Below are 27,786 nucleotides of genomic sequence, written 5' to 3' on the forward strand. Positions count from 1 at the left end.
AGTGACACGTGTCAAAGTGACTGCTGTAAAACACAATCCCATAGATTTCAATGTGTGCCGGTCTTACGCGCACTACACATTGACATCAATGGGAGGCTTTTAAACCTATTGATTTCAATGTGTAGTGCGCGTAAGACCAGCAGACATTGAAGCATATGGGATTGTGTTTTACAGTGATCACTTTGACACGTGTTTACGTGTCTGAATCAGCGGAGCGTAAAGTCCGTGTGAAGGCTCCCTAAGAATTTTTGCACCGAGTAACAGTTTGTGTGGATATAAAGGTTGAATACAGATGGAGAACAGGACCTCCCCTCAACACACTGTGATCCCCCTCTTGCTTATCTAATGGCTTGCAACAGAGTGCACTGTAAATCATCTAGAGGGTGACTCCTAGTGGCAGGAACTTTAGAGAGGTTTTTCAGACTGAAAGCAGCCATATTTTTAAAGGAAGTCTGTCAGCACTAAATTCAGATATAAAGGAATCACAGTATCTTGTCGGGCTGCCAGCACAGTTTACAATTATTATTTAGATTTCTTATTCAGGACCACTTCTCCATTCTTGTAAAAATCATCCTTTTATGCCTTTGCAAATGAACGGAAAAGGACTTTAGGGGCATTGCTTTCCATCACTGGGCTTCACTATCAGACCATAGCACCTGAGGGGTCAAGTGATTGTGATCAGGGATGTGTCTATGGCAGATGTTGGGTAAATCGTATAAGATAATTCTGTTAAAAACAAGCAGAATCACCTGAAATACTCTGGGCGAATTAATTCAATCAGTCTTTTGGCTTTAGCTGACGTCACAACAGGTCCCGGAGCAGAGAGGAAGCATGAAGTGGAGTGATAAGAAATAAATGCGGCTTACTACTCACTCCTTACCCATTACTGAGTATGGGGGACATTATATTCTATGTGCGGGAAGTTTGTGGGCACTGAAGGGGACCATTACATAACTGCTAATAGAGGCTCCAAACAAAGCCTTACTTTAACTTTGTAAGTGATCGCTACTTTTAGGGTATTCCGCTGGGACTTTTTCTCACTTGGAGAACTTTACTTGAAAAGGTGGAAAAACGCTCTCCTATAGGAGTGAGGACTCCAAAAAAAAATTATAAATATATAATATATATATATATATATATATATATATATATATATATAATGTTATCTATTTTGCTGTGCAGGTATAATATATCTTGGACCACTCTTGTGTTAGACATAAAAAGATAATAAACCTGCTTTTGTACTGGCACTTTTAACATGGAGGAAAGAAAATCATCAATTTCCCTGGGGTATTAGCTGTAGTGCTTTCTTTGTGGAACAACCTGCGTGTATCTTGCTTTGCTTGCCTTTTCTAGCAGTTTGCTTCTGTAAAAGTAGCCTCAGGTTAGTAGTTTATTCAAAGGATGATTCATGTTGGCCGCGGTCCCGGTGCTCACTATGGGCTTCGCAGTCTCTGAACTTACACTGCTGTTTTGTGTTGCTATTTAGAGCAAATAGGTTTTCATAGTAAAAATGCTGTATGGAAATAAATGTTTCTTACCTAAGTGAAGATGGAAATGCTATTATTTTATACTGGCATGAATTGTACTTTTTAAGGGTATGTTCACCCTTTTTTGGAAGCTGAACAATACTATTCAATTCAGAAATAATAATGTGGAATTTTGGTGTGTTTTTTTGACTAAAATAATGGGATTTTAAGAGGGCCTTTCACCACCTCCACCCATTCCAGTTCTTAGAATCTATTACTAGCCGCCTGCTAAGTGCACTTGGAATTTTTTCTGTAGTCCCCACCGTTCCCAAATGCTGTTAGGTTTGGTGACTGAAATGCTGCTCAGGCATGTACTGTCAGGAGGGTGGTGTCAGGCAGGAGCAGACAAGGGGTGTGATTCTGAGCTCTGACACTGGCTGCCTCTGATTGGAGCTCTGAATCGCTCTTTTTTTCCCTGGAACGTTTCCACCGCTGCCAAATGCCACGTGGGGCCCCGGCCTACAGGGATTTTCTAGGGCTTGACCTAGCCTTAGGATAGACCATCCGTATCTGGTCAGTTGGGGTCCTGCTCTCTGCATTTTTGCCAATCAGCAGTTTGATGAAACCCCCCCCCCCCCATATCCCCTTCCTTGTAGCTGTCCAGGAACAGCTCTGTACTTTAGTACTTAGTTGGGACAACACTTTGGTCAGCTGATTGTTAAGGGAGCCTTCACACGGAGTTTACGCTCACTCATTCTGAACGTAAACTCGTTCAGAGTGAGCGGCGTAAAAAACAGATCCCATTGACTTGAATGGGTGCCGGCATATGCGCACTACCCATTGAAATCAATGGGAGGCTTTTTTTTTTTTTTTTTTTTTTTTTTTATATACCTATTGCTTTCAATGTGATACGCGCGTATGCCGGCACTCATTGAAGTCAATGGGATCTGTTTTTTTACGCCGCTCACTCTGAACGAGTTCTACATTCAGAATGAGCGAGTGTAAACTCTGTGTGAAGGCTCCCTAATGGTATTTCTAATTATACAATCTTTTTTAACATTTTATAATTAATTAGATGTATAGTTTTTACTCTCATAGAATTACAAACTCTAGTTTTGCTTGAACTAGAGGAGCTGTACTGCTTCTGACTGACCTTGGCTGTCAGCCATTTGTAAAGTCAGACTATGGAAAAATGGAGAAGTTTGAGTTGGTGGTTTAGTTTACCAACTTCACAGTCTTTGTAATACCAGGCTTAGCCATTACCAAAAGCTCCAAGCAGAGCTTGGTAAGGGATAAAGAGGGCACGAGGTATATTGGAGCGCTGTTGCCCCTATAAACAGATGATCAGCAGGGTTGCCTAGACTGCAAATCGGCATCAATTTTTAAGTCCCAGTTAGCCCTTTTGACCGTTTTACTGTCAGGACAATTTTCACAATTTATGTCCCCATACTGATTTATTTTATCATTGTGAAATTGCCACCACTTTACAGTCATGGAAACCTTCACGCAATCCGTATTTTTGTAGAGATGGATATTCATTCTATTTATTTTTCTTCTTCAGCTTCAGAATCTGGGAATTAATCCGGCCAACATTGGCTTCAGCACTCTGACCATGGAGTCTGATAAGTTTATATGTGTCCGTGAGAAGGTGGGAGAACAGGCTCAAGTTGTTATCATTGATATGGCAGATCCAAACACTCCTCTGAGACGTCCAATATCTGCTGAAAGCGCCATCATGAATCCAGCTTCAAAAGTCATTGCTCTGAAAGGTGAGCCTCAGATATAAATACTTTCATGTACACTTTTTTTTTTTTTGTTTGTTTTATTTTGTACTGTCCAAATGTACTTGAACTGAACACTTCAATTTTTAGTTTTCCAATAATGTGTATTATTTAGTACTTTAGGTGTTTGTCTGAACAGACTGAAGATAATTTTGCACTGAAAATTCAGTTTTTTTTTGCCCGGTACAATTGAACAGCACGTTTACATAGACCTCACACACCTACATCTTAAGATGTATGGCCATCATGTCTGAATTCTCTATTATGCCCTTGATATCTTGGATGGGAGATCTTTCTGTTCTCTTATACAAACCATGTATATCTTATATTGAATAGTGCCACGTGCAATATAAGGTACACATGTGCTACTTAAATCTTTTGCTTTTTTGAATGACATCTCTTGTCTCCCTGAACACTTTGGAACTCTATAAGCATTTTACATTTCTGTAACTTTTGTGCTCTCCCTCAAGGGTATCTTCACATGTAACGCAAATGTTGTAGAATATTCATATCGATCTACAAACTCACAGTAGATTTCCTTTGTGGCTAAGTGGATGATAATTTTACAAATCTGATAAAAATGTGGAAAATGAGCTGCGTTGCAGCTTTTGTTGAGGATTTGCTTTGGGATTGGCTGCTTGAAATATTTGACTCTAGTGATGTCTGTCCACCAAATCCATATTGCACAAAAACATGTCAGTATATTATGTGATCACGGGTCTGTAAAAAGATTTGTATGATCCCATACACTTGTATGGGCGAGTCTATGCTGCAACTAATAACAGGAATAGGACTTGCTCCATATTTTGTGGGTGACTTCTACAACATGGACAGTGATCTGTAAAAACTACTGACATGTGTATTTGGCAATAGAAGTGCATGTGTCTGTATAGTATCCGTAATTATGGATCTGTAATTACGAAAAGGATAGGAAAAACAAATACAGTCTTGTACATGGATCCTCAGGCTTTATTTACACGATTGTTCTGTTTTTCACATGCCCAGTGACCGTGAAAAATGAGTATAACAGATTGTTTTTAACGGCCATCACTCAGATGATCCATTCTGGCGGTTTCCTAAAGTTGGATCCTGTTGGTCTGTTTAACAAAAAATAAAATAAAACACCCATAGACCATCATGGTTTTTAAAATTGTTCTACGATAGCCGTCAGATGGACTTGTGAATAAGGTCTCAGATACGTGATGGCCGTTTTCAGAATAATGAAAGTCTATGCATGATGCATGTATTTCCAAATTACTGTATATACTCGAGTATAAGCAGACCTGAATGAAAGCCGAGATCCCTAATTTTACAACAAAAAACTGGGAAAACTTATTGACTCGAGTATAAGCCGAGAGGGGGAAATCCACCATTGCAGATAGTCTGGTCATGTGCATTGCAGCTTAGTAACTCCATGGGGATCATAGTAATAGCAGTTAACCCCATCATGTCCCTCACATTAACCTCCTGTGTGCCTCACATAAAAGTTACTGATATGTGGGACATATGGAGGTAATAATTAGGTATCTTCATAATTATGGTCCTTCATTAGTACCCTCATATGTCTCACATATTAGTAACCCTTATATGGGGCACACAAGGGTTAATATGAGGGACATGATGGGGTTAACTGCTATTAATGTGAGGCACATGGAGTTATTGAAACTAAATTAATAACCCCAAATGCCTGACATTAATAGTCAGAGTAACTAAAGGAAGGTCCCTGTGTGTGTCACTTTACTGTAGCTTCCTCTCCTCCATACAACAGACATCTTCCATAAGACACAATGAATCCTGGCCACTCATCTGCAGGGTAGATGCTAAATCCTAGTGTGCTAAAGGACCTCAGATGGCGTCATGACCATGTGATCGGACTCTGGTGTGGGCGGAGCTACTAGGATTTAGACTCAACCTTATCTGCAGATGTTACATACCAGTGGCTACAGGACCTCTGATGACATCACAGTCACGTGACCCATGACAAGCCAATCACAGAGCAGTAGCACTAAAGGACCTCCCCCTTCCAGGTCCTTCCAGTTTTCTGTGCTCCATGGACCCTGACTCGTGTATAAGCCGAGTAGAGCTTTTTCAGCATGAAAAATGTGCTGAAAAAGTCGGCTTATACTCGAGTATATACGATAGTTTTTAAATGAACCTTGAATGTTTGTCAAAAATATGATTTTGATGGCCCCCAAACAAAACTAGCTTTTTTTTTCTTTTTTTTTTTTTTTTTTTTTTAAGCACGGTCATGTGACTGTAGCTTAAAGAGGTTACCCAGGGTAATTTTTTATTTTTTATTTTTTTTATATTAGTGCGGGGATGGTGAAAAAAAATGAAAATATAAAAAACCTTACTCTCCTGTCCATGATGCTCCGTTGCCTCCTAGCGCTGTCCACCCTGCTGTTCCAATGTTTTCTTGTGGTGGAAGTCTCTACTGCACTGTCACATCCCAGGTCCCTTTCCCTAGGCCATTGATCAGACTCGGTGGTCACGTGACTGCTGAGGCCAGGTAACGACCGAAGGAAAGATCCTGGGAAGTCACAGGTAATGACATTGCGCCGTGCCCTTTTGCTGAGGCCGCTGATTGGACTCAGCATTCACGTGAGCCGCTAAGTTCTGCCAAAAGAAGTCATTGGAGCAGCAGGACCAGATTGTGCTGGGAGACACCGGAGCACTGTGGACAAGTGAGTGTTTAGCATAACCAATAATTTAAAGGGATCCTATCATTCAAACGCATTTTTTTCTGACTAACATGTCGGAATAGCCTTCAGAAAGGCTATTCTTCTCCTACCTTTAGATGTCTTCTCCACGCCGCCGTTCGCCTGAAATATCGTTTTTTGTCGGTATGCAAATGAGTTCTCTTGCAGCACTGGGGGCGGGCCCCACTGCTCAAACTGCATTGGGGCATCCCCAATGCTGCGAGAGAACTCTCTTCAGCGCCACCTCCATCTTCATCAGCAACGACCTCTTCATCATCTTTTTCCGAAGCGCGGTGGGTCAAAATTCAACGCATGCGCAAGTCTGCTCTGCCAGTGGGCCTCGGGCAGAGGCTACTTCACATGCGGGTGGCCATTTTTTTGTGACCGATTGCGTGAGCAGGTGCAGTACACTCTGTACTCCATAGAACTACAGGGGTGTACTGCGCCTGTTCGCGTAAGCGGTCACAAAAAAAATGGCCGCCCGCATGTGAAGTCAGCTCTGCCTGAGGCCCGCTGGCAGAGCTAACTTGTGCATGCGTTGAATTGTGTTGGCCTGCCCCCAGTGCCGCGCGAGAACTCATTTGCATACCAACAAAAACGGGATTTTAGGCGAACGGCGGCACGGAGAAGATAACAAAAGGTAGGAGAGGAATAGCCTTTCTTAAGGCTATTCCTACATGTTAGTCAGAAAAAAATGCGTTTGAACGATGGGATCCCTGTAACATACCGTATATATATCCTGGACAACTCCTTTTAAGACACTATATTGTTCTGCCTTGACATCACTATAGAAATAGTGAAGCTCTTTTTGTAGCATAGTGTCATTGTGGATATAGTACAGGGGAAGTGGCAGGCAATACAAGAGTAGTTGACATGGGCATAATGAATCCAGAGACAGCTGGCATCTAAATTCTGAACAGCTCAATAAACTGCAGTTGAGTTACATCTATTTTACTATTTTAATCTTCTGCGACAGTAAGAACGAAAGATGACTGCTCTTCCTGGTAAAATGCAGAATCCCTGAGATTTTTATATTACAACAGCGGTAGTCAAGAATGGATTTTTTTTTTTTTGTTTTTTTTTAACTTGTGTCCATTTACACTCAAGCCGTCAGAAGTCTGTTTTTTTTTTTTGTTTTTTTTTTTCCAGTGGACCAAAAATCCTACATGCAGGACTTTTTTGTCCGTTAAAACCCCCCCCCCCAAAAAAAAACCATGGACAGCAAGTGTCCGTTCTTTTTTTTAACATTGAAGTCTATGGGCAACGGACTTATAATGGACAGTAACTGATAGGCATCAGTTACTGTCCGTTATTTTGTGTCCGTTTTTTTTTTTCTGCTCATGCTCAGAAAGCATAAACAGCGGAAAAAAAAAAGACTGACAGTAACGGACACTAATAATGCTAGTGTGTCCGTTTAAAAAAAAAAAAAAAAAAATTAAAAAAATGGACACATTAACAACAGTTAGTGTCCATTTATATCTGTTATGAAAGGTGTCCCTTTTTTTTTTTTTTTTTTTTTTTTTTTTTTTTGTTTTAATTGACACCTTCATAACGGAATTCAATGGTAGTGTGAACCCAGCCTAATTTATTCCTGAAAGGGATTCTACCACTAAAACGCTGTTTTGTGTGCTTTATTCGTCGGAATAGCCTTTAGACAGGCTATTCATCTCTTACCTTTAGACGTGGTCTCCGCTGCGCCGTTCCTTAAAAATACCGGTTTTTACTGGTATGCTAATGAGTTCTTCGCAGCAATTAAGGCGGGCCCCAGCGCTCAAACGACGATGGGGATGTCCCCACTACTGCCTGAGAACTAGCGACACCTTCTTCTTCAGCTGCATCCTCCCCTTCTCTGTCATCTTCCTTCTTTGTCAGCTCTGACGCCTGCGCAGTCTTGCCTTGCGGCCTTGAAAATAAGGCTGCCGGCCGGCATGCGCAGTCGGCTCTACCAGTGTCTCGCTAGCAGAGCCAACTGCACAGGTGTCAGTGCTGACGAAGAAGGAAGACAACAGAGAAGGGGAGGATGCAGCTGAAGAAGAAGGTGTTGCTGGAGCAGGTTCTCGGGCAGCAGAGGGGACGCCCCCATCGCCATTTGAGCGCTGGGACCCGCCCTCATTGCTACGGAGAACTCATTAGCATATCGGTAAAAAACAGTATTTCTAAGGAACGGCACTGCGGAGACCACGTCTTAAGGTAAGAGATGAATAGCCTTTCTAAAGGCTATTCCGACATCTAAAGCACACAAAACAGCGTTTTAGTGGTAGAATCCCTTTAAAGCTCCATGCGCAGTAAGGACTGGAAAGTCTGCTTTGAATTTGGTAATACAGGAATCCTTGCATTGTGGTGATCTATGGTGCTGGGAGTCCCTTCCTTCTTGTGGCTCTACTATCGACTGCATGGGGCCTAACTGCATCCTAGTGCACCATATGAATGCACCCTAAGGGCTCTTTCACACTGATGAGTTTTCTTTCGAAATGCTGTTGTAAAAATAAAAAGTGACAGCAAACAAACCCATTACTATGAATCAAATTAATTCACATGTCCATTTTCTTTCATGGACTAAAAGTCAGTGAGAAAAAATTGTGGCATGTGTTTTTTTTTTTTTTCTTTCTTTATTTGTCTCAGCTATGTATGTCTACAGGTCAGTGAAAAAAAAAAAAGGGAACAGACATGTATGTCATTTGTGTGATGTCCGTGTTTAATCTGCTTTTCACAGATTCATTGCTTGGAGGTACTGAAGATTGCAGAAGAAAGCATAGTTTGTTTGTTTTTTTTGTTTTTTTTTGCCACAGCAAAAAATGAATGGCATATGTATCAGATACAGAAACATACTAGGATGTGCTCTTTTTTTTTTTTTTTTTTTTTTTTTTTTAGTTTAACCAGAAAAATGGATTGTTTGTATGAAAGCAGCCTAATATTTTATATGTCAGCAAAATCTGATGTGAAATCTGCAGTAGAAATCCAAGGGTGACCTTGCAGGTTGATAAGTTTCAGATGAATTAACCTATTAATTGGCTTGATGTAATGGCGTCTCTCAGCAGTAAATTTGTTAGAAGCCTAAACCCAGTACCTGCTACAGTTTCCAAATATGCCTCTGTTATTTAATAGTTTTATTCTTATGCATATGAGGGGAAAGGTGTATTGCCTTGAAATCTAGAGCTGAGTCCAAAGCCCATGCAAGCTAAGATCACCCCCCCCCCCCGTTCTCCTTAATTTGCATATGAAGAAAACAGTGATTTACATGAAGAAATGGAGCTCCAAAGCAGAATAACAGAGGCATATTTGGAAACTGCAAAATAACCCCTACAAGGTACTAGGATTAGGTATATAATGAATTTACTGTGCCATATAAACTGCAGTGCAGTTTCCCATTGCAGTCAATGGGACACACATTTCACATGGTTTGATGCATACTAGTCTTGCGCTATGTTCACATCTGCGCCACTGTGTTCGTTGTTCTGGTCTGTCAGAGGACTAGAACTACGGACACACAGACCGCTAAAATAGTGGATACCAATTGTGGCCAACAATCCCCATTGATGATAATGGGAATTGTTGGGAGTCTGTCCTTTTAAACTTAAACCGCCAAAAGAAGTCTAGTAAATGAGATTCACACAGTGTGGGATCTGTTTCTAAGCATTGTTAGAAGTGCCTACTATAAAGTCTTTTGTAATGTTACTTTGGGGCGTTATTGAATCGTGGCCCCTAGGTCACACATGTCAGTTGGTTCTTTATGCTGCAGTACTAGCCCTTGCTGTTTTCTTCTATATATTCTCACTGTCTTAGTGGGCTCTGGGCTCTACAATTACACTTATGACTTTGAACGTTTCCACAGTAAAACCTTTCTTTAATAGTAATTTTAACATTTTGAACTTTAGAAATGGCATTCTTTTTAATATTAATTTGCTTGTTTTCTAAGACTTTTTCTTTTCAGTGTTAGCATGCTGACCCCTACACATGGCGGAGGTGCTGGCGGCCTGCACCTGCTGTGTCTCTGCTGTGTGTAGCTGCTAGTTTCACCTTCTTCCCGAGCCTCTACTGCAGATATTTCAGAATGTTCTCCCATATCCTTTTGTTGCTTACTATTTAATATGCTGTTCCCTTCCCTTTCCTTTCCATTTTTTTACTTATGCTTATCTGTTTTTTGTTTCCTTCTGCTTTCTCCTCTCAAACAGACGGTGAGTTTTTACTTTGTACTGTCTCTCATGACTTTGTCTTTGTGTGAGGTAACCTTCATAACTATGGTCAACTGTTTTGTTTCAGGCTATCTTGCTTGGCCATTGGCTAACATACCGTATTTTTCGGACTATAAGACGCACCCAGGTTTTAGAGGAGGAAAATAGGGAAAAAAAATTTTGAAGCAAAAACTGGTAAAATATTTAATATATGGGAGTTGTAGTTTTGCAACAGCTGCAAGGCCACATTGACAGGTGACCCTGCAGCTGTACGAGGACGCATAGAGTGGTTTTTTTTGCGGGTCCAGAAGTACTTTTTAGTTATACCATTTTGGGGAATATCTATTGCTTAGATCACCTTTTATTGAAAGTGGAAACCCAGTGGTTTATTATATATGATTTTCTACTTTTATATATATATTCTTGGGACAGGAGGTGATTTATAACTTTTATTTATTTCATATTTTTATTATATATTTTTGAAGCTTTTTTTTTTTTTTTTTTTTAACTATTTTATTCCCCCCCCCCCCCCCCCCGGGGCTTGAACCTGCGGTCACTTGATTGCAAGTCCCATAGACGGCAATACAACTGTATTGCCGTCTATGGGACATTCTGTGTATTAGTATTACGGCTGGTCATAGAGACCAGCCGCAATACTAATATATAGCAGTGACAGGCCTGGGAGCCTCATTAGGCTCCCGGCTGTCACCCGAACAGGTCGGCTCCTGCGATACCGCCGCGCAGGAGTTGGCCTGCAACTTTACAGGTACGGGGCCGGTGGGGACCGGCCCCGGGGGAGAAGAGGCCGCTGATACAGACTGCAGACCCGGCATCCGCTGTACTAGAGAGGCGGATGCCGGGGAGGGATAGACGCCGGGGCCTGAGACATTGCTGCCCTGCCTGAAGCCAGCGGCGGGGGGACGGAGGAGCGGAATAGCAGCATCACTCCTCCCGCTGCTGGCTTCATGCAGGGCAGAGGAGCGCAGCGATGTCGCAGGCCCCGGCACCTGTAATGGCGTCTATCACTTGCCGGCTTCCGCCTCTCTATTACAGCGGATGCCAGGCGCCACATTCGGCCTATAAGACGCACCCTTCTTTTCCCCCCAAATTTTGGGGAAAAAAAGTGCGTCTTATAGTCCGAAAAATACGGTATGTGACTAAGATATTTCAGCCCATTATACAATATTCCATTCTTACATTTGTGATAAGGCCCACACCTTTCTCTTAGTTTATTACACCATTATCTATCATTTCCATTTCTGGACAGATGTTGCAGGTAACAAACCGGGTGATACAACCATACAACACCTGAGTAGAGATGAGCGAATACTATTTGAAATGGCAGTTTCGAATAGCATATTCCCATAGGAATGAATGGGAGCGGCCGATACGCAGGGGGTTAAGCGGCCGGTGCCGGCTGCATCCATTCATTCCTATGGGAGCGTACTATTAGAAACTGCCGTTTCGAATAGTATTCGCTCATCTCTACACCTGAGTAGTCTAGTGCTGGAGTCCCATTCTAGTCTAACAGGACCTATACCTGAGAGTTCTGGTGGGTATTGCACGATTGTCTCAGGAACTTCACTGGACGCCTTTAAGTATTATATGGATTTGATATTCCGGTATTTCTATCGATTCCACGTCACACATTAACAGCAGGAGAATGTAGTTATTGGAAATTTTTGATCTATTTACATCAACTATGATTAAAAGCTGAATTAAAAATCTTTACATTGCGAAAATGGAGATAAGATAAGAAAAAAGCTACAACAAAGCTGAGTTTTCAAAAAGGCACATCTTGTGGAATTGCAGGAGATTTCTCTATACATATGGTGTGGGAAGAAAAAATAACAAGGCAAACTAGTGTCTTTGCTGTGTCTTTTTTTGCAGCATTTATAGCTATGTTTCACTACTTGGAGTCTTATTGGTTTACAAAAACTTTTATGTTCATGACTTCTCTTCAGGGAAGCAATGCAGCTTCCTCACTGTATACCAGGCTTGGCGCTGTACGTTGTGTAGAGGCCGTACCTCTTGATGCAGCACATTTCTTTTCACTAGAATTGGAGTTGCAAACAAACCACATGACATAAAAAGAGGCATCACTTGGCATATCCAAGTCTTCATAAAAAATTTTTTTTATGTGCTACCTTAAATGCTAGCCTGCTACTTGGCCTAATAATCCTTAGAGGTTTTCTAGTCTGGAGTAGGGAAAAATACTCTCCTATGCCCCAATACATCAGGGCTCAAGTGACCACTGTGGCCAGTCACTGGCCTCAGCATTTACCTGTTTGGTACTACTGCATCGGAAAACCTGAACCTTAAAAGCTCCTTGTGGCTTCCCTTATAAGTTCAATTTCTGCATCAGGTTTTTTGGTGCAGTTTTGAAGTCATAATGCTCCTCCCCTTGTTTGGCCTAGGTTCACACAGTGCATTTTTTTGTTTGTTTGTTTTTCAGGCTGTTACTACTTGGGGTTCAGACCACAGTCAGTGCTTTGACCACTGATGCTGTCACTCCAAATACTTGGACGTTATAAAATGTTGAGCAGTTCTTCATTTGTTATATGGAAAATGAGATTCTGAGTTTTTCAGCAGTTATACTTTTATTATTCCTAGAGATATTACCAGTATTAAACACAATTAGGATAGGCATATTTTTATGCAGCTGTAGCTATAGCTGCTCCCAGTTCTGGCTGTGTTTCAAACAGGGGACATTTCTGGAAATAACATTATTGTCAATTGATGTGATATGAAAGATCAGAATTTCATCTTTATATGACACCATGTCAACTGTTCAACTCATCTTCTCTACATTACACCTGTACCCTCCCATACTCGCACTGAGATAAACATAAAGCAGAGACACCGAGCGAACTAAGTGTAGTATTGGATGATATGAAAAGGGAACACAACACAATTCAGTGATAATGAAACCAGAAGGCCTCTCAACTTTAGGTGTTGTGAACTGGTCACAACACCATCGACTGCGTGGTAGCAACAATCTCAGGTGAGAGCGGCAGCTGAGAGACTGGCAAACACCAATGAATCAGGAGGATACAGCAGAAACAGAAAGATCCAAGGCCTTAGACAGTGACTCTGCGCTCACTGGCGCGAACACACAACACAGTCCAGCAGTCTTGGTAGACCTTTTTATTGACAGAACGATACATCAGAACACTACGACGCGTTTCAGGCTTTAAAGGGCTCTTTCCCATGGTCACATTGTGAGTCACAAGGTGTCAGGGAACTTACTAGCAGCTGTGCAGCTTTACATGCACTGAAGAGACAGACAGCACGATCACTTCAAGGCAGCTGTTGGCTGCACTTGAGAAAAGGCTCTTTAAAGCCCGAAATGCGTTGTGATGTTCTGCTGTATTGTTCTGTCAATAAAAAAAGTCTACCAAGACTCCTCAACTGTGTCGTGTGTTCGCACTAGAGAGCGTGGAGTCAGTGTCTAAGGCCTTGGGTCTCTGTTTCTGCATACTCGCACTGAGGATTGCAGGGACTGTTGTCAATAACAGGAGAAAGACTACAGAAGGGACTGAATGTTATACAGTGCAAGATTTCACAGAAAGGAGCCGAAATCTGTTAATAAAGTCTATTACAAAGTATATATTTTAAAGTTTAGGTACACTTTAAAGAGGATCTTACACCACGTCCACCAATTCAAGTTCTTTGCAGTTCCAGCACTCAATGCAGCTATAACCCAGTGATGCTTCACCCTAAGGCTGCTTTCACACGGAGTTAACAATCCGCTCATTCTGACACGTAAACACGTTCAGAGTCAGCGCAGTAAAACAGAATCCCATTGTGTTCAATGGGTTCGGTCTTACGCGCGCTACCCATTGAACTGAATGGGAGGTTTTTTTAACCTATTGCAGCAATAGCTAAAAAAGCCTCCCATTGAGTTCAATGGGTAGCGCGCACAAGTCCGAACCCATTGAACTCAATGGGATTCTGTTTTACTGCGCTCACTCTGAACGTGTTTACGTGTCAGAATGAGCAGAGTGTTAACTCCATGTGAAAGCAGCCTAACTCCGCATTCACACAACAGCATTTTAGCCATGAAACTCGATCTGTGTGTTGGGCGGATTTACTGACTTGAACACTATACTGGGAGAGTACAAAGATGGACCAGATAACAGATTTGTGATTGCAAACCTGGACACACTATACTGGGAGAGGGACTCCTTGCAGTATAGTTAGCTATGATGCTAGGAGTCCCTTCCTTCCAGTGACATACTATCTTGGGATAGGGGGAAAAAAAATTCTGATTGGTGGGGGGGATCTGACCACTGGGACTTCCACTGGTCATGAGAACGAGGTCCCATTATCCTGAGTGAATGGAGCAGCAGTGTCCATGTTTGGCCTGCCACGCCATTGTTTTTCTCCTCCCCTCTGCAACCCTCCAACCCTCCTTGAGACTGTTACAATAATCAGATTGTACTTTCTGCTTTTGCAAAATAGACGCCTCCGATATACCCAAAGGAAATGGCTACATAGAGTTCCCTTATTGCTGAAGAAAACCTGTTTTTTTTTTTAAGCACAGCAGTGCACTGAGGGCTGAATGGGAGAAATGTTTTACATGTATCATTGAATTCTTCAGTCATAACAAACGCCAATTGAGAATGCTGAACATTCTCCAGCTGAGGTATCCCAGACTGCCAGCTGAATTCCTGGAATCTTCTCCCACAAACAGCCAAGTGTTACATACATTTCTTCTGAGTCCACCAGCTCCACCCAATTAATATTCGCAGCCACCCCTTGTCTTTCCTTGTCATGGCTTACCCGTTTTATACTTATTCCACAACCGGCTGTTGATCTAATTGAGCGCCGTAATAGCCTTGGCAAGGACTCAAATATTGGAAAAATATATTATATGTGTTAGTATGTAGCGCAAGATCAGTTTCACAGTTTCCTGTCATGACAAATGCAGAACATATGAGTTCTGTAGACTTGTATCAACATACGTAGTGCCTGAGCATATGTCTTTAGTTTAATATTTTTTTGCCAAAGCCTTCCTGCCAGGAAGTTTATTTACACCATTGCATATTACTGGAACAGTTTTAAGTTATGACATAGTTTTATCAGTTGGTTAGCCTACCCATATAGGACTAATTCAGAGTACTTTCCTGGGCACAAAAAGCAAAAACTTACTGTCAAGAAAATACACAGCCCAGCCAAATTTCAATGATTGAAATTCAATTTTAATTAATACCGCAAATAGCATAATAAAATGTATAGAAAACTGTTGTGCGTGACAAAACCATGCAGACTGATGCTTTCATAAAGGATAATGGTGATGGTCAGGATATTATCACTATAATGTTAATATAAATTAGCCCATATCACATTATAGCCATCAGGGGACTATTACATGTAATAAAGCACAATGAAATAAATAGCATAAAACAACCTGAACGGTAAGATATACAAGCCAATGTAAAAGCACGAGGGCTCCTACTGTGCAGGTAGTTTTGCGCAATGTTTTTTTGTCATTGTACTTTATTATATAAAATGTCCTGTGGTGGCTATAATATTATGTGGGATGATCTATATACACAGCAGAGTTTGGGGAAATCAGGGTGGATTCAGCCTCTAACCAGCAGAGTTTGGGGAAATCAGGGTGGATTGAGCCTAGAAGGATCAGAATTGTGCAATGCAGATGGTGGAGGAATATGAGGAGGAATTGTAGAGGTTGAGCGCAGACATGACAATTCATGTTGGGGTATTTGACACTGGTGGGCATGAAAATGATGGGTCTATCCAGTGGCTGTTCATTTTGTTGAATGTCAGCCGGTCGGCACTCTCAGCTGACAGCCGGCTGCGCTTATCCGTGATGATACCACCGGCTGCGCTGAAAACCCTTTCAGATAGCACGCTGGTGGCAGGACAGGACAGCACCTCCAAGGCGTATAGGGCAAATTCAAGCCACAGGTCCAACTTCGACACCCAATACGTGTAGGGTGCAGAGGGATCAGAGAGGACAGGGCTGTGGTCAGACAGGTATTCCTGCAACATGCGCCTATACTTTTGTCACCTGGTGACACTAGACCCCTCAGTGGCGGGAGTTTGGCGAGGGGGTGCCATTAACGTGTTCCAGAGCTTAGACAGTGTACCCCTTGTAGGTGTGGACCGGACGGCACTTGTTCTCCTCATGGAGGAACTGTCCTCTCTGCCGCCAACGACACTTGATGGAAACATCTCCATCATGTTCTGCACCAATTGCTTGTGGCAGTCATTAATGCTATTGGCCCTCCCCTCTACCGGAATAAAAGATGAGATGTTATTTTTATACCGAGGGTCAAGTATTGCAAATATCCAGTATTGGTTGCTCTCCATTATTTTAACTGCGCGCTTGTCATTTGAAAAGCACCCCAACATGAAGTCAGCCATGTGTGCCAGAGTGTTACTTTGCATGACTTCGCTGCCCCCACCGGAAAGGTTACTCTCCTTTTCCTCCTCTCCCTCCTCCTCCTCCCTTTCGCCCCATCCACGCTGCAAGAATGGGACGCATTGAACTTCCCCGGTAGCCTCCTGTGTCACAATCATATCATCTGCCACATCTTCATCCTCCTTCTCCGTCATTAAACGCTGTGAAGCAGACAGGTGTGTAGAACTACTCTCCTGCTGTGACTGTTCTGCTGCTATCCCTGACTCCTCAGAGTGATCTGCGTTATCCCTGATGGCAATGAGGGATTCTCGCATCACACAGAAGAGCGGAATTGTTACGCTCACTAGTGCGTCGTCACAGCTGACCCTCTTGGTGGACTCCTCAAACACCCGTAGAATTTCAAATAGGTCTCCCATCCATGGCCACTCATGGTTGAGAAACTGAGGGAGCTGACTTTGTGGCACCCTAGGGTTTTGGAGATGGTACTCCATCAATGGTCTCTGCTGCTCAACCACTCTGCTCAACATATGATATGTTGAGTTCCAGCGTGTGGGAACGTCGCACAACAGCCGCTGTTCAGGCGGATGTAGGTGTTGCTGGAGTTTTTTTTGAGGCTAGCAGCGGCTACTGTAGACTTGTGAAAGTGGGCGCACAAGCGCCGCGCTTTCAGCAGTACCTCGTGCACATTTGGGTATGTCTTTAAAAAACCGTTGCACCACTAGGTTAAAGACGTGTGCCAGGCATGGAACATGTTGGAGGCCGGCAAGCTCCAGAGCTGCTACCAGGTTCCTGCCGTTATCAGACACGACCATGCCTGGGCCCAGGTGCAGCGGCTCAAACCATATTGCTGTCTCATCGAGGAGGGCATCCCTGAACTCTGAGGCAGTGTGCTGTCTGTCCCCCAAGCTGGTGAGCTTCAGCACGGCCTGCTGACGTCTACCCACGCCAGTGCTGCGTTTTCCAGCTCGTATCTGGAGTCAATTTAACAGCGGAGGAGGAGGAAGAGGGTGTTGTTTCAGAGCCCCTGCCAGGAATGATAGGCGGGGAGACTAGGTACACCAGCCCAGTTTGTGACCCAGTCCCAGCCTCAACTACATTCACCCAGTGTGCCGTCCGTGAAATGTAGCGTCCCTGTCCGCATGCACTGCATCCACGCGTCGGTGGTTAAGTGGACCTTTGTGCAAAGCGCGCTACTTAGGGCCCGCCTGATGTTGAGTGACACGTGCTAGTGCAAGGCGGGGACTGCACCACATTGGGAGAAGTAGCGACGGCTTAGCGAGGTGCTGCATTTGTCATCAGGTCCCGGAAGGTCGGAGTTTCCACAAGCTGGAGTGGCAACATCTCCTGGGCCCGGAGGGTGGAGATGTGCGCGTTCAAGGCTTGCGCATGTGGGTGGTTAGTGCTGTATTTTTGCCTGCGCTGAAATGTCTGAGAGATGGTGGGTTGCTGGGAGGAGGCACATGATGGTGCAGGAAAAGGAGCTGAGACAGGAACAGGGGAGGATGAGGGAGAAGTCCCCAAAGTGGCGGAGCCAGATGTTGCGGTGTCCTGGCTGGTGCTCTGGACTGCAGCGCCAGCACTGGCAACAGTGGGAGAGGCAGTGGCGGCAACGCCGGACGACAATTGTCCTGTGTTTGCTCTCTCCCACTGAGCCCAGTGCTTGGATTCTAAATTATGGCGCAAGGAAGTGGTCAAAACGTTGCTCTTTTCAGAGCCCCTACCCCAACCGCACTATACGTGCCTTCGATGGGGGAGTTTTTCTGGGCTGGCTAAGATAGGGAACATCTTGGGCCATTCTGGGTGTGGCCTGGCTTCGGCGAAGCAGCTGACCTCTCCCTCTGGACATGCCTCTGCCTCTAGCTACCCTCTTTGGTGTTGTACCTCCCTCAACATCGACATTGCTTTCCCCGCTTGACATCCCCCCTGTCCAGGTCAGGTCAGTGTCCTCGCCCTCCACCACCTCTTCTGCCAATTCCTCTCTCGCCTCCTCCTCCTGCACACCGCACATGGCAACAGGCTGCCCTGATGGCAACTGTGTCTCGTCATCGTCACTAAAGGTGGGTTGAGGGTCAACCACCACAAAATCAACAGGAGATGGAAGAGACTCCAGTGCTTGGGCATCTGGACACAGAAAGTCGTCTGGTAGCTCCGTGGAATCGGGAAATGGAGGGACAGTTAAAGGACCAGAGAACAGCTCCTGGGAGCAGGAAAAGTTAGGATTACTCTGCTGGGAAGATTGGGCATTTTGGGAGGAAGGCTGACCAGAATGTTGTGTAGGAGGAGGAGTTGAGGTAGAGGCTGACTGGCTGGTGGATAATGTGGTGGAAACCTTATCCGCCAGCCATTGTAACACATGTTCCTGGTGCTTGGGCCTAGTTAGGTTTGTGCCCTGCACCCTACTTAATGTGGCCAGCAAGCCGGGGTCTGTGGAGAAGCGCAATGCTTGATGCCCCTGAGGAGTAGGCACGGAATGCGCTGTGGCTTCACCGTGACCTTGCTCCCCAGCAGCATTCCCACGCTCCCGGTCTCGTACACTTCCCTTGCCGGTAGCCTCGTGCATTTGTAGATGGTTTTGATGGTTTGGTGGGTACACACCGTGACAACCTGGATGAAGCGTCTATAGCCTGAGAATTAGAATGTATATCCCACTGCTTTTTGGGGGGTACACACCGTGACAACCTGGATGAAGTGTATATATAGCTTGATAATTAGAATGTATATCCCACTGATTTTTTTTTTTTTTTGTCGGTACACACCTTGACATCCTGGATGAAGCGTATATAGCCTGAGAATTAAAATGTATATCCCACTGATTTTTTTTTTGTGGGTACACACTGTGGCAACCTGGAAGAAGCGTATATAGCCTGAGAATTAGAATGTACACTCACCGGCCAACTTATTAGGTACACCTGTCCAACTGCTCGTTAACACTTAATTTCTAATCAGCCAATCACATGGTGGCAACTCAGTGCATTTAGGCATGTAGACATGGTCAAGACAATCTCCTGCAGTTCAAACCGAGCATCAGTATGGGGAAGAAAGGTGATTTGAGTGCCTTTGAACGTGGCATGGTTGTTGGTGCCAGAAGGGCTGGTCTGAGTATTTCAGAAACTGCTGATCTACTGGGATTTTCACGCATAACCATCTCTAGGTTTTACAGAGAATCGTCCGAAAAAGAAAAAACATCCAGTGAGCGGCAGTTCTGTGGGCGGAAATGCGTTGTTGATGCCAGAGGTCAGAGGAGAATGGCCAGACTGGTTCGAGCTGATAGAAAGGCAACAGTGACTCAAATAGCCACCCGTTACAACCAAGGTAGCCAGAAGAGCATCTCTGAACGCACAGTACGTCGAACTTTGAGACAGATGGGCTACAGCAGCAGAAGACCACACCGGGTGCCACTCCTTTCAGCTAAGAACAGGAAACTGAGGCTACAATTTGCACAAGCTCATCGAAATTGGACAATTGAAGATTGGAAAAACGTTGCCTGGTCTGATGAGTCTCGATTTCTGCTGCGACATTCGGATGGTAGGGTCAGAATTTGGTGTCAACAACATGAAAGCATGGATCCATCCTGCCTTGTATCAACGGTTCAGGCTGGTGGTGGTGGTGGTGTCATGGTGTGGGGAATATTTTCTTGAGGAACAAATGATAATACCGAGCAACCACAGGAATAGATTGTTAATACAATACAAGGAAGATTGGCAGCAGCAGTAATTCAATCCAGAACCCCTTAGGGAACAGAAGATGCAGGAGAATGACCGATGGATAAGAATAAAACCACGCTACTCTCTTGGGATAAACCAATACACGCACTTTATTCCACTTTCTTAAAAACACGACGCTACAACACAGCGTTTCGGGGATTCCCCTTTTTCAAGTGTCACAAAACACACAATATACCCTAATAAAAATAACAAATGGCATAATAAATAAATGCAACAGAAGGCAAAATAAATAAAAATATACACATGCATATAAATATATAAATATATAAACATATAAAAATATATAAATATATATATAAATTCTACCTATTTTTATATGTTTATATATTTATATGCATATGTATATTTTTATTTATTTTGCCTTCTGTTGCATTTATTTATTATGCCATTTGTTATTTTTATTAGGGTATATTGTGTGTTTTGTGACACTTGAAAAAGGGGAATCCCCGAAACGCTGTGTTGTAGCGTCGTGTTTTTAAGAAAGTGGAATAAAGTGTGTGTATTGGTTTATCCCAAGAGAGTAGCGCGGTTTTATTCTTATCCATCGGTCATTCTCCTGAATATTTTCTTGGCACTCTTTGGGCCCCTTGGTACCAATTGAGCATCGTTGCAACGCCAAAGCCTACCTGAGTATTGTTGCTGACCATGTCCATCCCTTTATGACCACAATGTACCCAACATCTGATGGCTACTTTCAGCAGGATAATGCGCCATGTCATAAAGCTGGAATCATCTCAGACTGGTTTCTTGAACATGACAATGAGTTCACTGTACTCCAATGGCCTCCACAGTCACCAGATCTCAATCCAATAGAGCATCTTTGGGATGTGGTGGAACGGGAGATTCGCATCATGGATGTGCAGCCGACAAATCTGCGGCAACTGTGTGATGCCATCATGTCAATATGGACCAAAATCTCTGAGGAATCCTTCCAGCACCTTGTTGAATCTATGCCACAAAGAATTGAGGCAGTTCTGAAGGCAAAAGGGGGTCCAACCCGTTATTAGCATGGTGTGCCTAATAAAGTGGCCGGTGAGTGTATATCCCACTGCTTTTTGGGAGGTACACACCGTGACAACCTGGATGAAGCGTATATAGCCTGAGAATTAGAATGTATATCCCACTGCTTTTTTTGTGGGTACACACCGTGACAACCTGGATGAAGCGTATATAGCCTGAGAATTAGAATGTATATCCCACTGCTTTTTGGGGGGTACACACCGTGACAACCTGGATGAAGCGTATATAGTGTATATGGGCTGAGAATATATGGGTGCGAAACACACTGTTGAACCCTGGATTAAGCATATATGGGGTATATGGGCATACAATTTCAGTGTATCCCACTTAGCTTAATCCCCACCGCGGAAAGCTGGGTTGTGCAGATACAGCCTGGCTTAATTGCTGTGAATCCCACTTTAGCGTTTGTGGGTAGACACTGTGCCAAGCTTGTTTCAGCTTCTCCCTTTAGTGTAGCTCTTAAAAGAGCTGTGGTGATTCTTCTTCTTTGCTATTCCTGCCTAGCAGAATCTAAAACCTATCTAGCCCTCAGCAGATGTCTCTCTCTAACTAAGTGCAAGCCGCAAATGAATCGAAGATGATGCCGCCTGTTTGGTTGAATCGGAGGTCACGTCCTTGGCAGCCAATGGCTTATTCCTAGTTTTTTCAATGCCTCCGTTGTCATAGTTCCTGTCCCACCTCCCCTGCGTTGTTATTGGTACAGAAAAAGCGCCAGGGAAGGGGGGAGGGGAATCAAACTGTAAGTGCATTTTCAACGCGGGGTTCATATGGAATCGAACAGTGCGAACAGCGTGATGTCCGATCGAACATGCACTCGCTCATCTCTAGTTTTAATAAATCTCTCCCAGAACGTGTAACTGAAGCACATTTTACGTGGTCTTTCCTTAAATTTCAGCAGATTCCACCCATAGAAAATATGTATTTTCTTTGGGCTACGAAATTCTAGTTCCACTCTACCAGAAAGTATGTGCATTTGTCCTGTCTTCTGAGCTTTAGCCAGTATGAAAGGGAGGAACTCCTCTGGGCATGGGTGGATAGCTACTAATGCTTAGTGGAATGTAATGTTTCAGAGGTTTGTTAAAGGACACGATCAAACAATTCTATAGGCAGATAAAAACAGACCAATATTGTAGCACTAAAGAAAAGAGCCCTACCTAGTGTGAGATAGAACCATGGAATATGAATATTTATATACATTGAGGATATAGGGGAATATAATTTTATATATAACAATCTGAAGAGGTACGGTAATAATATATAATCAATGTTCTAAATAAGGTGTTTCTATAGGGTGTCTGGGGCCAGATAAATGCTAACTAAATAGTTGGTATATAATATATTTTTTCTATTTCTCTATACACATTGTGTGCTTTCTTTGCTCCCTGCCCCCTAGAACCCACAGGAGGATATTGTTTTTTATTCAATATCATAATTACTAATATAGTCAGTAATATTTCTTACACTGGCTATTAACAAAATTTAATAGTATGTAGGATGCTGAGTCTTTAAAGATGGCGACCGCTCTGCTGTAGGATGTTTGCCATAGTTACTGGGTCTCTGCTGTAATGTACAGCGAAGACCTGGAGTGAATGCCCACGATCAGAGTCCACTCTGATCGCGACCATTGCAGGCCAGAATCTCCCCAATTGTATTGCAGTCTATGGGACTTACAATCAAACAATTGCAGGTTTAAAGCACCCCCCTTTCCCTAGAATACGTATGAAATTAAAAATAATTACTGTTACACACATAAACATTAGGTATCCCTGTGTCCAAAAACACCCATTCTACAAACTTATAAAAATATGTTTTCCATACATAAAAAATGCCAAACCACTGGCTTTTTGCTGTTTCACCTCTGATAAAAATTTGAATAAAAAGTCATCTAAGTAATAGACATTCCCCAAAATGATATAACTAAAAGGTACACCTGACCCCGCAAATTCTGAATTATCGAATACAGGTGACATGTCATTTTGGCTGCAGTGTCAGCGCTGTAAAAACAAAGCCCCTAAGAAAGTTGCACAAATTCACTTTTTTCTCACCATTTCACCCCATTTTGATTTTTTTTTTCCAGCTTCCCAGTACATTGTACAGAATAATAAATGGTAGCATCATGAAGTCCTCATTTGGCTCTGTGAATGGACAAAAAAATGAACTGTAACTGATGGTTATATGTCAGTTGCCCATAGACCTCAATTTAAAAAAACAAAAAAACAGACTTTTCTGTCTGTTTTTTCAAACTGACAGAAAAGCATGTCCCGCATGTAGGATTTTTTTTTTATCCGCTTGAAAAAAATGGACATGGTTGTAAATGGACACTAAAGGACACAAGATAAAATCCCTTTGAAATGAATGGAAATTGCAAACGGACCAGCTAGTGTCTGTTGCTAAAATCTTGTACTGACAATAGTCACGGACACTGCTGAGCAGACACCAATGGTAGTGTGAACGCCCCCTAACAAATCATGGAGGATCTCATTGACTTAGAAATGGGTTTGGTAAGATGTGAAGGTGGAAAACAGAGAAGGGAGCCATGTTGGAGACTAGGAATGAGATGGGGAGCTAGGGTGCTGACTGCTAATGTAAGGCAGAGCTAGGCTGGGGATTAGGCATGAGGTGGAACGGCATATTAAGGACTAGGAATACGTGCAGGAAGCCGTGTTGTAGACTACGAATTTAAGGGAAAGCCATGTTGGGGACTAGGATTGTGAGGGGTAGCCATGTTGGGGACCAGCAGTGAGAGTTGTTGCTTAGGACAGAAATGACATATTATACCATACTGGGAATTACATATGAGATCTAACACCATGCTGGGGACTAGGAATGAGGGGGTTGCCATGTTAGGAATAACAATTTAGAGCGGTGCCTTTCTGGGAACCAAGATTTAGAAGGGTACAATAGGAAAAGAAGGGGCACCTATGGTTACGTGATTTTTAGGGGGTGTACGGGTTTGCCTAATGGGCTGCATGACTGAGGCACTGTCTCCCTATATTAACATCATGGGAGACAGATTTGCATATTCTTCCCATGATCCCTCACAGTGGAGCGCAAATTGCTTAATAAGTCTCCACACACCTATATGGTAGTCTCTCATTAAGAAGTGACAATATCCCCTTAACCTGGTCTAGAAGCCTCTCACCTCTGCCAAGTTAGTCTTCTCTGTGCCGGGCTGAAGAGATCCAAACAAATCGAAACAGCTGTCCTCGGCTGAGAGACTGATATGGTAAAATCCCACATCATTGCAGCAAAGGCCTCTGGGAAGGTCAGGCGTGATGTTAAAGGGAGCGCCCCCTAGTGGACTGCATGACTGAGGCACTGTCTCCCTATATTAGATCATGGGAAGAATATGCAAATCTATCTCCCATGATGTTATTAGACACGCTAATTTGCATTTCCTATGCTTTCTCTATGAGAGGACCACCTTTTTCTATAAAGCTCATTTTATGTGGTTACTTTATTGCAGTAGCATATAGATCTGCCATGTGTAATAAGAAGGTGAATGAGTCTATGCTCACATGTATTTTGATGCCGCTAAACGTAGTATTCATTTTTCTTAATAATGACTCATTATGGCTCTTAAGTATTGTTTAGGTTTCCCTTTCCTCTGGAGAATTTTTCTCACTAGTGTCTAGTAATTGGCTATAGATTTTTATAGCTAAATGAGTAACATAATCTGTAACTTCAGCCATACTAAATGTTTTAAGTTAATGACTTTGTCCCGATTTGTGGGGGATGTATTTTATTTTCTTCTAGCATGGAGTCACTCAGCAGGTGAGGTTTGGCTTGGGTCATGTTGCGGCATTACTTCCATTATGGGATCTCTCTTCAGCCTGCTGTTCCCTGGGACAGAGCCAAATTCCATTGAGGGCTCTTAGTAGAAAGTCCTTTCATGTTTAGAAGACCTGCAGGGAGGTGCCGGGGGAACCTATTATTGTATTTTTATATTTTTTTTTTCGAGACCTCCTGAAGCTTCACATGATCGAGTTTAATGCCAAAATACATTTAACATATAGTGAAGTGGAAATATGTAATAAGCATTAGTAGCTAGGATATGCCTAACCTAATACATCTAAAGGTCTCCTAAATCCTAAACATTCTTTGTCATGACATTTCTCAAGTAGGTTAAATACATACGGCGACCCTGTCTTCATGGGGTTGGTTGGGTTATGCCAAATGGGCTATGTGTTGATCAGCTGTTTTGCCTGCCAAAAGTCGTATATGGCCAGAACCTATTCAAGTGAATAAGAGCTCAGCTGCAATTCCTTCTACAACTCTGCTATGGTGTATGTAGCTCAGTAAACTGTATACAGCTTCCTGTCCATACAATGCAGTCGTGGTGCTGTGAACTGTAGGTCTGATCCCATTCACTTGATTAGTAACCGAGCTGATTCCAGCTGTATACCTGAGATCTGTCTTCAGCTATGGCGGGTGAAACAGCTGATCAGCATGGAGTACAAATTTTGACAATAGAACATTGGGGGAAACTTGTCAACTTTGGCACTTCCTACATTAGTCTTGATTCTCTGCCCGCTGGAGTAGAGATTTGCCTTATTTATTAAGAGGCAGTCATAATAAGTAAGGTGCATCTGTGACCTTTTATGTGCCAAAAACACAAGTCTGCGTCAGCTAGGAGTTGGCACATCAAGCCTCCTCCACTAAGCCTTGCCCTAAATTGACCTTTTTTTTCCAAAGAAAGATAGAATAACAGGGTCCAAGAAAGTCAGGTTGTCACAGTTTGTCTTGCACAATCATTGCATTTTTTATGTCTTTGGACAGTGCAGACGCAGCCTGAAAAGGAACTGTTATACGTCTGATACTGATTTTTCTGCTGACAGACTCCCTTTAGGCATTATCTATCTAGCCAATATACATACCTGAGGAGGGTTTTTTTTTGGAGAGGTTTCACGGTATACCTTCCAACCGCCTATCTCTTATAATATGACATTTATGAAACAACCCAATACAGTTCAAAATTGTTTATGGTAATTCATTTTTATGGTAATTTTGTAGAAATTTTGACTGTGTGACAGGTCTTCTGTGTATCTAACATAAGCCATTGTCATTTATCACTTTCATACTCATTTCACATTTTCAGGGTTTTTCAAAGAGAAAAATTGGAAAGAAACCCTGGATCTTATTGTTTTGTTTTTTACATATTCTAGCTGGAAAAACCCTTCAGATTTTTAACATTGAGATGAAGAGCAAGATGAAGGCTCACACCATGTCTGAGGAGGTTATCTTTTGGAAGTGGATATCTGTCAACACAGTGGCCCTGGTGACTGAGACGGCCGTCTACCATTGGAGCATGGAAGGAGACTCTCAGCCGCAGAAAATGTTCGATCGCCATGCAAGTCTTGCCGGCTGTCAGATCATAAACTACAGGACAGATGAGCAACAGAAGTGGCTTCTTCTCATCGGTATCTCTGCTCAGGTATTGTCCTTGTGTAAATTCATCTTATCACTTATCTTTGTCATGGAAGATTCTAGTGTGAAATAAGCTGGCCACAGACATCACATTTTTCAACAATTTCAAATTGTATTTAATCTGTTCAATCCAAATGTATGCACTAAATAGCAGCAACAGAGATGTCACTTTTCTCCTCCCGTGTTCCAAAAAAAACATTCTTATGTGGTTGAGTCAAAACCAACATAGTTATGGTGCTAATGGTTACTGGTACTGGCAAGTAAGGAATGCTGCACCACTTTAGTTTGGTCACCAGACGAGAAAGGCCGTCACCGCTACACCTGAAGAAGCCTAAAGCTGTTCTTACTGATGATTATTGGCCGTGTGACATCAGTATTTTTAACAGACATCACAAAGCAACATTAAATTCAATGTCAGTAAATGAGGATTGTTTACATGACCGCTATTTTGATGGTTCATTGTAAAAAAAACAGTCATGTCCTCTTTTTGACAATTTTCATGGATCCCTCCATACACTTCCATGCATGGGTGATTCGTGAAATCGTCCGCCCCTTGGGTGCAAGATGGCCATGAAAAATGGAAGTTTATCCCCCTGCCATTTTGCACCTTGGTTGTCTCAGCGTAGCCTAATCGTACTCCACCTCGTACTGCAATACCAGTTATCGGTAGGTATTCTCGGCTGGCTCTAGCTAGAATCCCTTCACAGGATACTCTGATGTAACTCCTTCACGACTGCAGGAGAATCAAATGGAGATTGTGGATAGTCAGTAGTTGCTAATGCCAAATGGAACTAAACACCGTGCATCACTGTGGGATATTTCAATACATGGGAAATTTTATTCATAATACTCATAGTGTATAAAAAACCAGAACACCACGTGATATACTGTCCCCTGAATTTCACCATAGTTAGCTTCTTCCAGGACAATGGGCAATGATTTTTCAGGGCCATCTCTAAGCTACATCTGAGTTAGCTCTTAGCCAAAAGCTTTTATGGCTGAAACATTTTATTCCCAACTCGGATAAAAACAAGAACGCTGAGCTTAGCGGGAATGTTTTACTTCATGTAGAAGAGGGATATACCCATAGCCAACCTTCTCC

The 27,786-nt window shown here is 42.9% G+C and overlaps 1 protein-coding gene across 1 annotated transcript in view; it reads left to right on the top strand.

Annotated features, from left to right (window-relative positions):
• The window catches only part of LOC142204223 (clathrin heavy chain 1-like), a 69,953-nt gene that overhangs the window by 8,909 nt on the left and 33,258 nt on the right, over positions 1-27,786 (top strand). Inside the window, exons 2-3 of the mRNA XM_075275536.1 lie at positions 3,031-3,238; positions 26,423-26,691. Coding sequence (XP_075131637.1) covers positions 3,031-3,238; positions 26,423-26,691 — 477 coding nt within the window. The remainder of the gene's footprint in view (positions 1-3,030; positions 3,239-26,422; positions 26,692-27,786) is intronic.

The sequence above is a fragment of the Leptodactylus fuscus genome, chromosome 1 (assembly GCF_031893055.1).
Source record: "Leptodactylus fuscus isolate aLepFus1 chromosome 1, aLepFus1.hap2, whole genome shotgun sequence".
NCBI classification, from domain to species: Eukaryota; Metazoa; Chordata; class Amphibia; order Anura; family Leptodactylidae; genus Leptodactylus; species Leptodactylus fuscus.